A 12,222-nucleotide genomic window follows, 5' to 3' on the forward strand; every position below is an offset into this window, starting at 1 on the left:
TATTCATGGAATATAGTCTCTTGGCTTCTCATGAATACCCACAATGACAGGAGCCTCATTAACTCACCATGTAGCCTCCAGATTTTTGGAAAGTTCTAAATATTAGAAAGCTCATTTTTAAATGAAAGATGCATCATCCTTTAAAACTTTCCATGGATTGATCTTAGTTGAACTCCATGGAATATCACAGGATAGTCTGAATTCCTTTTCTTTCTTGATAGCTTTTCAATATTTAATGACAGCTTTCATGCACTCACTTTCCCAAGCTAAATCTTTCCACTGAATTTCATAGGCTGTATCTACTATACCCAATCATCTCCTTTTTCTTCTCTTCTTGGCACATTCCTACTACCTAGTGTTACAGTTCCCCCCCCCCCCAAAAAAAACTCACTGACCTGAGTCAATTCAGACTCGTTACAATCCTATAGGACAGAGTAGAACTAATCCATAGGGTTTCCAAGGAGCACCTGGTGGATTCAACCTGCTGGCCTTTTGGTTAGCTGCCATAGCTCTTAACCACTACGCTGCCAGGGCTTCCACAGTTTGCCAATGTTCATCTAAACATGTAGTGTTTAGAACTGAATACAACATTTAAGATGTGGTGATCTCTGCAAACTATAGTAGCGCAATCGTGTCTCTTATCAGGATACTCTCATTTGTTCAATTTAAGAAAGCATTAATTTTGCAACCACTTTGTACTATAAATACCAAGCTCAGTACCAACAAAACCATGATTACTAGTTAAATTTTTGGATCCAGGGCAGGAACTTGACAATGATACCTATTGCTATGAGTAGTATCATGACATCTGTATGTTAACACAAATCCCTATATTGGAGCCTCAGGTTTGTCGTTCTGTAAAACACGGAGATAGTCTATTTATCTCCCTAACACATATTCTTCGGTGTTATCCAGTTTTGAGCTATGATGACCTAAAAGTCAATGTTTATAGTAACCCATCTCTAATCATCAGCTAAACTCCTAATGTAAATATTTCCTTGTATGGCATTTTACATTTAAGAAGCTTTGCCCAAGGCTTCTTTTTCACATGTTTACTTTTAAAATTGGTTTTATGGAAAACAACTCCCTTAGAGAGTTTCATGATAGCTGTTCACACAGTAGCATTAAGTAGTTGTTCAAAATACAAAAATCCCACGCTCGATCCCATCTTTAGGTCAGGACAATATAACGACAACAAGAAAACCCTTAGACTGATATGTATGTGCACATATACACATAAAAATGTGCATCATAAATTAGGAAAAAGTATGCAGTCACGTGCGGAAAGCAAAGCTACACTATTTTATTCTAGTTAAAGTCTTTTTTTCCAAACTTTCTTCTCAATTTTTCCTCCTTCGTTGCCATAATTTTCTTTCAGACAAATACAGAATTAGGAAAAGGGTTCTGTGGGACTCCAATCACCGTAAAGCCACAACATAGCCTTCAATTAGGGCACGTTTAAATCAGCTTGGAGCTGAAGGAACCTCGCGGGTAACTAGCTGGCATTTCCACCGAACTCCTCCCCTTAACCACGCCCCCCAAATCCTGAGCCTTAGGAGAACCCAACCACAGAGGACTTCCACTCCACGAAGGCAACCCATTAGTAAAGTGCTTTCGGGTAACCATTTCTTTTCCCAGAACTCCCAACAGTAACAGGCGCTCCTAGCGCCGAGCCTCTTCCCGCGGGCCGGCTCGGGGTGAGCGCCCGGGTTAGTCAGTGCGCACGTGACGCGCGATGCCCACATGACACGACCGTAGGCGGGGGAGGGGGACAGGAGTGAAGCAGGGGGAAAAAAGTTGCAGAAGATCGGTCCGAACACTCAAAGCCATCCGTCCCTTCCATTCCTGTATAGCCAGTGGCTCATGGACTCCAAGGGGGCTGCCGCGGATAAAGGCGTCTCGAGCCCTGCTCCTGGAGTGGGGGTTGCAGCTCTCTGCTTGCCCCACTACCCTCTGCTCCTTCCCGACCCGCTTGTGATGCCGCTGCACCCTCAAATTGCGTCTTCTTCCACTCCCTCCTTCCCTTTTTCATTCCTTTCCCAAAAGCTCTTTATTCACTGGGGCGATGCCACTGACGCACATTCAATATGCCCCGGGAGCTGGCCCGCACCTCTGAGGAGGTCGGACAAGGCCGAGCTCCTTCCAAACACGAGGGTCTAACTGCGCAAACAAAGTTGCACAGCACACCGCAACCTGCCCTCCCCTCGCTTTAGCTCCTTGGTCAGACGCCTTGCAAAGCTCATTTGCCTGCCGGTCCTTTTTCGACCCCACCCCACCATCGTGCAACACACCCCCTTCGACACGCGCGCCCACCCTGCCATTCCCCAGCGCCTCGAGCGGTCCCGCAGCCTGGCAAAGCATTAAGCAAGCCGCCGCGCTCACCTTGCTTGACACACTTGAGCCGGAGGGGGTCCTTGCAGTGTTTGATGACGGCCAGCACGTCCCTGATGGTGAGCCCAGCCACAGGGGTCTCGTTCACCTCCAGCAGCAGCTCCTCCGATACCAACTTACTGCCGCTCTCATAGGCCACCTTGCCGGGCTTCACCTCCCCCAGGTAGGGGAATTGTCCATTCTCGGCGCCCCCCTTCAGTTCAAAGCCCAGCTGACCCTCCGGGTTCCTGCCAATGACACTCTCATGGACTTTGCTAGTCCAGTGGCTTTTCTTTTTCAGGCTTTTGGACATGGCAGTGGGGTGAGTCGCCTCAGCTTCTGGGGTTCCTTTGGGGTTGGGATGGTTTAGTGGTGAGAGGACAGGATGGAGGAGCAGGGGGGCCAAGGGGTGAGAGGAGCAGACTTTGCCTTCCTCCCCCGTCTGTCCGGTGCTTTCCCTCTTCTTTGGATGGAGTGTGGACAAGGAAGGGAAAGGATGAGAGGGACGGCTGGGCAGAGGTAGGAGAGCTTGGGTGAGGTTGTGCTGTCCCTTGAATGACACTCAAGGCTGTGGCCCCGCAGTAGAGGAGAGCTGTGTTGGTGGTGGCGGCGGCAGCAGCCTGAGCAAGCAGTAGCAGAGCTGGAGAGCGGGTGGGTTGGGGGTGGGGAAGGAGGGTAGGGATGCCGGGGGCCACTCCTGCGTGGTGCGAGTGGGAGCGCGCGCGCGCGCCTGGGTGTGTGTTGTTAGCTGATATCCATGGCAGCTGCAGTGGCAGCGGCAGGGTCCGGGTGTGTGTGTGTGTGTGTGTGTGTGTGTGTATACTAGTTATACTGTAACTGGCGGGAGGGGAGGAGAGAAAGGAGGAGGGGGGAAGCTGGAGAGGCAGGAGGGGCGCGCGCGCGCCGGGCGGGGAGCTGGGGAGGGCTTCGCCGCTGTCTCCGCTCCCTCCCTCCACAGCTTGACCCGGTAGTGAAGGCAGAGAGAGAGGCAGGCTGGGTCCGCCTGGCAGCCTGCGGGAGGAGGAGGGAGCGGGGAAGGAGGGGAACCGAGGCCCGCGTGGGGAGGCCGAGCTGGAAGGGCTATAAGCCCAAGAGGGACCTTTCCTTGCCTCCAAGCGGCCATGCAGTGCGCTCGGCTGCTGCGCAGTGAGGAGAGCCCGGCTTCCTCCAACCCGGGACCGGTTGGAGCGGGACCCTGGCATCTGGCGCATTCGAGTGCCTGGTGCTACATCTTGGGCTCTGGGAGCCTCACGGCGCGGGATCCTGCTGTGAGAAAGAGGCCGCGTGGGGGTACAGGGCGTGGAGTGGCAGTTGAAGGACTAGGAGCAGGGGGGCCGAGGGGAGGGGTACTGGCTCTTCATCTCCGCACTACTATATTCAGACTCGTTGCAGAGTTCTCTGAATTCGCCCAGGGAGGAGGGGAAAGTTAGAGAAATGGAGGCTGGTTACTTTCTGACTGCGGGAAGAGGGAAGCCTCATCTCCTTTCCCGGTGCAGGCCCCGCCCGCGCGTCTGACCAGGACTGGAACTTCGCGGAGGGGTGGGATTGTCTGGTGAAGCAATTCGCGGAAACGGGGGGAGGGGTTTCACTTTTCCTTGGTAGGAGAAGCGGAAAGAAATGGGGCTGCTGTTGGTGAGGGCGGTTGCAGTGAGCAGCCTCCGCAGAAAAAAGGACAGTTGAATTGTGCTTACTGCGGCGGTGGGAAGGAAGGGACACGCCTTCGCCCAGGAAAGCCCCCGGTCTCAGGCTCCTACTTCTGGAAGAAACCTTAGGATGTCCTGGCCCAAACAACTGCTGGTGCAGGGAAAGGAAAGAATGGAGGCTGGAACTCAGTTCACTGGCACCAACCAGCGCTCCTCTTCCTACACCAAGTTAGCAGCCAAGAGAAGCGGTGAGGATCAGACGAAAGTTGGCAGAGGGCTACTTACTTTCAGCGAAAAGTTAATTTCCTGTGAGATGTTAAAAGTGATTAAAAAATTCCCGCAACTGGTAAATGAGTTTCATTTGCTTAACTTTCAAATGATACGTCTGAGACAGAAAATAAAAAAGTTGAACACCCACTCATCTCTTTAAAGCAAAGCATGAAAAGCATTGTGCAGTCAGGATTCTTGATGTCTGAGAAGAAGGTAGTGTGGGAGGCAAGCAATACGGTAAAAAATGCTCAGTGAACCCAAACAGAAAGACCAGGTTTGAAACCAGGCTCTGCTGCTTGTTAAGAGTGGGTAAGTAAATTACTTCACCTTTCTGAGCGTCAGTTTCCTCATTTGTTAAATAGAGTTAAAAGTACCAATCTGATAGAAGTATTGTGGGGATCAGTTCAGGTGATGCAAGCCAAGTGGTTGCCTGGCACAGGTACGTAGGTGCTCAAAATATGAATTTGCTGCTGCTTTCTCTTTCAAATATAACTCACTATTTGAGGGTGGGAGGAAGGAGTCAAGTTAAGTCAGAACTGAGGAGACCTTAAGGAAGAATAAGTCGTTTAATCGTGTGTCTTTCTTTCACTTGAGAAAACTGATGCCCAAGGAGTTGGCAGGTACTGGTGATGGCCGTTTTGTGAACCAGGGGCAGTGCCAGGATCTGAAACCAGAGTTGCAAGCAATGCCCAGCAGTCGGCAACTTTTTGTGGCGAAGTCCAGTTCTCACACAAAGAAATTGAGTTTTAGCATTAGGAGGCGTGATTCTAAATGAAAGTTGATAATCCAAACAAAATGTATTTTTTAATACCAATATCAGTAACTACCACGTATCAGTAAAAATAATACCAAGTCAGAACTACTTGCCAGATGTTGTTACGTGGGCTTTACATATATTATTTCTCCTGAAAACTTAATAAAGTGGAAGCTATTATTCCCTTTTACGGATAAGGAAACTGGAGCGTACAGAAATTAACTTCTGCGAAGTTACAAATCTATTAAATGGTGGAATGAGGATTCAGACCCAAGCAGTTTGGTTCCAGACCTGGTCTCAATCACTTTATTGTACCCTGTCTCCATGCACTTACCATATGTCATACCAGCACTCAGTACATAGTGTCCCCAAAGGTTGAGTCTGCATTTTATTTTAGGTGTAATTAGGGGAAAAGAAAGCAGATCGGTAGAGTTTGGTATGAGAGCACGTTTACCCTTCAGAACCTAGGAGAATCATTGATGTGTGTTCCAGGTAGTTTATTACTTCTCAGCTCCAAATTCACTCTTCTTTGCCCTGCATCATGATACTAGAACTGGAACTGTGCACGTGTCTGTTTTGCCAGCTGGTACAACATTGGGCCTTGTCAGTAAAGGGTGCTAGACTCTGCAGAAAGGAAGGGCTTCTCTGGGTTTTCAGTGCTTTTCTCCTTCCTTCTGTAGTGTGGGGGTCATCAAGTGACTTCTGGTCAGTGGTATGCAAGAGACCTACCACTATTGTACACCCTCTAGTAACTTTTGCTGGTTCCCTGGTCTGTGACATCCCAGTGAGTCTTAACTGGCACCCCACTGGATGGTTTACTGCTCAGGAGCCCCAGTCTGGCACCTCAAGAAATTCAACAAATTTCTTGACCAGCCACATCATCCCCCATGAGATCTGACTCTCAGGCTTGGTGGAGTGGGGGGCAGAGGACAGGGGTGAGGATCTTCTAAGTTATTCCCTCCTTGAATTCTCTCCAGCGGTCCTGCAAGTAAAACTATTCTCTATATCTGCTATTCCTATATTCTTTAGTGGTTCCTTTACCCTTCATAGTAGTTAATTCCTTGTTACTAGTTAAAAATTGTTATTGTTCAATTTCCCCTATTCAAATTATGATGTGGCTTCTATATCCTGACTGGACCTTGACTGATAAACAGTGTAAAGAATTTGTGTGAAATCCTGAGGAGAGAACTGCCTTGGGAGTCAGAAGTTGGGCTTCTGCCTTTAAACTAGTAGCTGTGTAATATTGAGTAAGCTGAGTATTTAACCTTTCAGAGTTTATTCCCTCTCGTGAAAAGGGGATGATAATATATATGACAAGATTGTTTGAGCATCATGTAAAATGATATATGTGAATGCACTTTAAAACTAGAAAAGCTGTTAGTTAAAGGTATTAATTATCAGTATAGGAACAGAGAGTAGCAAAGAGGAAAATGGGGAATGTTTTCTTTAAGAAATCAATTATGTGAATTCTGGGGCCTTGTTAGATTGTTTCCTGGGGAAAAAAAAGATGGTATTTCTTGTCAGGTTTATTGTCATTAAATAAATATTTGCTTGTCAGCTGATTTTGCCTAACTTTTCAGTTTGTCTAAGTTTCCAACTATGAAAATATAACCATATTGAAATGTTAGATTCAGACTGATTTGGTTACTTTCTTTCTGATAGCCTTCACATTTGCTTTATTTCTCCTTTACTTTTCCTGGATTTGATGCTTGTATCAATAAAGGATCGTTTCATTGCTGAGCACTCCGTGTGCAGACCATGCCGCTGGATAGTGAACGCTATTGCAAAAGAAAAGTAGTATAGGAACCTTAAAAGCTACAAGAGAAGTATGAGTACGTTCAATCCTTAGAAGGGTTCTATGAGGTAGATGATTGTGGCAGACACTGTCAAGCTCCACCAGATCCCGTAGCCTCCCTTTGACTGGAGCTGGGTGCTACCTCCCCACCCCCACCCCAGCTTCTGTGTTCATTTGCTTCCCACAGCTTCACTTTGGAGGACTGCCCAAGGGTTACTGGAACCACTTTGCCTAAAGGCCCAGAGAGCCAAAAGGAACCACCTGGAAACTTACTGCCCTCACAGAACACCTTTTGCCACAGACTAATCATGGCATACAGTATTAAAGCCCAAGCTGTCTTACCTCTGGTAGCAAGAAACTGTTAAGATGTGGAAACTCAAGGCTCCCCTGCAGGATCATGTTGATGCTAGAATTTTGCCGGAAATCACTCCCTTCCATGTCTTGCTTACCCTATGGGTTTGTCCTGGAAGCATTTCCTTAATAAATCACTTGCACCTGATACTGAATGCAGGCTGTTCTTCTGGAAATCTTGATCTAAGATATTGCTGTTCCTTTTTACAAATGAGGAAACTGAGCTCAGATACTTTAAATTCCCTGAAGTCACAGTACAAATAAGGAGTGGAGCTGTAATGGGATCCCTGTCTGTGTGGACTACAGTGCTTACTTCTGACCCTATGTTACATTTAAAGTTCATAATAATGCAATTATTTTTTAAATTAAAGTTCTGAACAGAAGTGAACACAAAATTCAACACTTGATCAACAGACACAAAGAGACTAGTGTATGCTAAGAAATCTACAAGTGTTTGGGGTAGAAGGGTAAGGAACCAGGGGCATCTAAGACACTCCTTGTTTTCAAGCCTGTCTTTCACAGCAACAGTGGATGGGCTTCTTAAGGGTAGGTTTCATGTCTTAAGACCAAAGCATGGTATACCTCATCTTGAAAAACTTTACTGAAGTGCCTGCCTGACCAGAAGTGTGAAGACAGGTCCCAAATTTTCTAGTCAAGGGGTCTCTTCATGCCAAGTCTGAATTGGGTGTTTGTATTAGTTTCGTATTGCTTCTATAAAAATTTACTACAAACTTGGTGGTTTATAACAACACAGGTGTATTATCTTATAGTTCTCTGTATCAGAAGTCTGAAATGGACCTCACTGAGCTAAAATTAAGGTTTTGGCAGCACTGTGTTCCTTCTGGAGCCTCTTAGGGAAGAATGTCATTCCTTGCATTTTCCACCTCCTACAGCTGCCCTACTTCTTTGGTCTTTCTTCCATCTTTAAAGCCAGCAACTGCTGGTGAAGTTCTTCTCATACCCCATCACGCTAACATGAACTCTTATTCTGCCTTCTTGTTCAGCTTTAATGACCCCTGTTGTCATTAATATCTGGATAATCCAGGATAATCTCCCTATTAAAATTGCTGATTAGTGAGCTTAATTCTACATGCAATATTAATTTCCCTTTGCCATAAAGACCAAAAAACTAAACCCATTGTCATCAAGTCAATTGCAACTCATAACAATGTTATAAGTAGGACTCATGAGTACACAGAGTAGGACTGCCCCATAGGGTTTCCAAGACTGTAATATTTACAGAATCAGACTGCCACGTCTTTCTTCCACAGAGTGGCTGGTGGATTTGAACTGCTGACCTTTTGGTTAACAGCTGAGTGCTTAAGAACTGCACCACTAGCGCTCCTTCCCTTTGCCATACAATGTAACCTATTCACAGGTACCAGCGATTAGGACTGGACATCTTTTGTGGAAAGGTCATTATTCTGTCTACCACAGTATTATAGGGCCTCACTCCTCCATATCCTCACTATTTCTTATATCATGTTCTCAGTGTTACTGACCTATGTATATTATTGTGTTTTATTTCCTGCTCCCTGCATTTGACCTCAGAAACCTCTGTAGTGTTGCTCGAGAGATCTTTTTAAAGCCACTCCTTTTTGCTCTGTTTAAAATCCTTCATTGCTGCCCTCTAAATACACAGCAAAGTCCAAACTTATTATCTCACATTGATTTTCCTCTGCCCCACCTTAATTTTTCTGCCATATTCCTCCATGTACCCTCTAGGTTAGAGCTCAGGGCAGTTCAACCAATGTGGGTTCTCTAAGAAAAGGGGGCCCCATTACAGCATCTAATTTAGATCCCTTGGAATATAATAATTAAAGATAAACTTTTCAAAATTGAATTTTAATAACATTCAGATCAGGACAATGAGGTACAGTGTCTTGTGACAACCGCCCACTGTGTTTGGGGCCTGGAGTAGCTGACTCAGACATCCTACCCAAGGGTCAGGCCTGTGTCTTCCCTTCACCTTTCCTCCCTTGCTTCAGCCATCCTGAACTGTGTACATTTTCTTTGCTCACTAGGCCATTTCATAGTTTTGTGTTTGCCTGCGACGCCTCCTTCTCTTGTCTGTCTGGTTCATACCTGCTCACCCTCTAAGACATACCTGTAGGGCTAGTTCCTCTCAGAAGTTTTTTCTGACTCTTTCTGCTACCAACACAACAGGAACCCCTCCTTTATATCTCCATGTATCCTTTACAGAAACGTGACATCTGAGACACATGTTTTCAAGTCTGTATTCCGCACCAACGATGGATGGGCTTCTTAAGGGTAGGTTTCATGTCATATTCATCTTTGTACCCTTAGCACCTTGCACATTGTCTGGCACAGTGTAAATACTCATTAAAAGTTTACCTGACAGATACATCTAAAATTTAGTGATGGTGTCTAAAATTGTATTTTATGAACACTACCTTAATGTGCATTTTCCCCTTTGTTAATATTAAGTAATTATCACTTTACTGTCCTACTAATGCCTTAAGAGAATGCAAAAAGAACACACAGAATTGAGGTAGCAGTTAAGAATGGGAGCCAGCTTCTTCAAGAACTTGGGACGGCACTAGATTTGGGCAGGCTTCGTGTGGTGGTGGTGGTAGAGGTAGTGGTAGTGTGGTAGAAGACAGACTTCACACACGCCATAGTTTTTCTGTGGCTACTCCTGTTGTAGAACTTCCTTTCACTTCTGTTACAATGTTCACACAAAAATGCTAATCCATACTTCTAAAATAGATTTTATTTTCCAATAGCATAGTGCAGAGTTTTTCAGGTTTTTCTATCAAAATATTTCTAATAATGATATTTTGCCAGCCAAGATCAATCTTATTTGAAGTCTCATGTTTTCATCTAAAAATTTCTATGGATTTTGGATTCTATAGTAGATTCCTGTTTGTATTGGTATAAAATATGTCTTTCCATAAACCTTGCCTAAATAACATTCCGGAGGATTTGCTGCATTTATCCTGTGGTGACCAGTCGACCCAGCCTAGTGCCTATGGGCACAGCTTAGGTCCAGTAACTGAAAGTAGAAGCCCAAGTCCTGAAGAGAGGATGGGCCACAGAGAAGATGTGGAGACACTATGGAATCTTGACTTATTGGCTTACCCAGCAATGTGTAAAATGTGAAAAGAGAAAAAAACACTAAACTTGGGTCTGCAAAATCTTTTAGTGAGCAGAAAGGAAAGGAGGAATGAGTTAAGAAGACCATATTCAAATGTAAGGGTCTAATGTTGAGAAATTTAGGCACTTTGAAGTTAGTGAGCCGAATTTTTAGGGACTTTAACCCCTCAAAACACATGCACAAAACCGCATATTCCATCCCGTATCTTATCAAATTACTTACGATGCTAATGCTCTTTATCTCAAAACCTCAAGTATTTTGATTATCGAAACTTTTAGCTTTATGTCAATTCATTTGCATGGAGGAATCTGAACTTTCATTTTAGTCTAGTATTAATGTTCATATTGTGCTTTCACATTTCACAGAATCATCTCATATTAGTATTGGTCTTAATATTGGGAGGGAATATATGGTCCATCTTTTGGAAGGTAGAGTCCACCCAGAAACACCTTGAGGGAAAGGCCTGGTGATGTACATCCAAAAAATCAACCGTTGACAATCCTATGGAACACAGTTCTACTCTGATGCACATGGGGTCTTCATTCGTTGGAATCAACTGAACAGCAAGAGGTTCTGGTTTCCCACAACACAGAATTTGTTCTTGAACAGTGCTGGGAATTAGTCACCTAACCCTCTGCAGAAGATCTGGGACCATGAAGAAGAAAGGCTGGAAGATGCAAAATTCGACCACTTAAATCCATGAGAATATTCGATAATGTTGGCTGCCAGAAAGTTCTGAATGATGTGCCTTTGGTCCTCTTGAAGCAATTCTTTGTGTGAAATGCCTGGCCAGTGCAGTCTGTACAAAGTGGGTAAAGAGAACTGCAGTAGCAGATGGTTTAAATCGTAGCTGCGTATTAACTGTGGAGTTTGTAAAATGTAGGGAAATTTGACTGGCTGGAGAAAAGAATACATGAAAACAATTTTTTGTTGTTTCATGACTTTAAAATCTTTGCAATATTTTATGTAAATATTAAAGGGAAGTTTTAGTAAAAAAAAAAACTAACGCTTTTGTTATTTTATTCAATATGTGCACAAAATACAACAGGATAATATCGTATTTGGATCTGGAAGTACGTTCTTTCCCATGCAGTCTTAGGCAGTCATGCTTCTTAAATGTCAATATCTGAGTTTATCCTTTTTATTTTATTGCTTCGCTTTCTACTTATTTTAGTTTCTGCTGGACTTTTGTAATTGATTCACATTTCACTAAACTCTAATGTTATTCTCTCCCTTTTTTATACTTTAGGCCTTACTAGAGTTTTATAAACAAAAAATGCAGGTACATTGATTTCATGCTGTCAAGTAGCCGTATCTATCATTTTTTAAAAAGAATAGTTCAATTCTTATGTTCTACATTATGAATTCTACATCTTTTAAAGCCATCTTAATGATTTTTTCAAGCACTCATCCTTTCAGAAAACTCCATCCACTATTTGTTTATTAATTACTTACTTTTCTGCTTTTTACATATTATTGCTCCCTCCATTTTCCAAACACACATTTTTATTCTGTGGATATCTTCAGTGTATATCTCCAATTTCATCTTTTTAATTGTCTTTCCTGTCGGTACCCATTACTAAATTATAAAAACTGTAAGTATTCTCTGTGTTTTAATACTTTGTCTACTGCCCGTATTCTAACCCAGCATATTATTTTTTGTACGATTATTATGGATTTAAAATGACAACAGCTCCAGTGAATTAAAGGAAGCAACAAAAGAATAGTGCTATCTTGAAGTTAATTTTTATCAGTAGTGAAAAAAACTGAGAGATGAAAGTGAAGTTGTGGAGAGGAAGTGAACATATTCTATTTTGAAATATTAAGGAACAGTCAGACTGTGTTTTCTAGGTTTTAGAAAAGTATATTTCAAGAAATTCAAAGAAAAGTTCTTCTTGCTTCCTTGACCAGATGATTAAGA

The 12,222-nt window shown here is 43.8% G+C and overlaps 1 protein-coding gene across 2 annotated transcripts in view; it reads right to left on the reverse strand.

Annotated features, from left to right (window-relative positions):
• The window catches only part of MAGI2 (membrane associated guanylate kinase, WW and PDZ domain containing 2), a 1,497,921-nt gene extending 1,494,757 nt beyond the window's left edge, over positions 1-3,164 (reverse strand). For both annotated transcript variants that reach the window (XM_049894296.1, XM_049894295.1), the window contains exon 1: positions 2,383-3,164. In XM_049894296.1, coding sequence (XP_049750253.1) covers positions 2,383-2,683 — 301 coding nt within the window. In that variant the 5' untranslated portion in view covers positions 2,684-3,164. The remainder of the gene's footprint in view (positions 1-2,382) is intronic.
• Between the last annotated feature and the right edge of the window lie 9,058 nt (positions 3,165-12,222).

The sequence above is a fragment of the Elephas maximus genome, chromosome 8 (genome assembly GCF_024166365.1).
Source record: "Elephas maximus indicus isolate mEleMax1 chromosome 8, mEleMax1 primary haplotype, whole genome shotgun sequence".
NCBI classification, from domain to species: Eukaryota; Metazoa; Chordata; class Mammalia; order Proboscidea; family Elephantidae; genus Elephas; species Elephas maximus.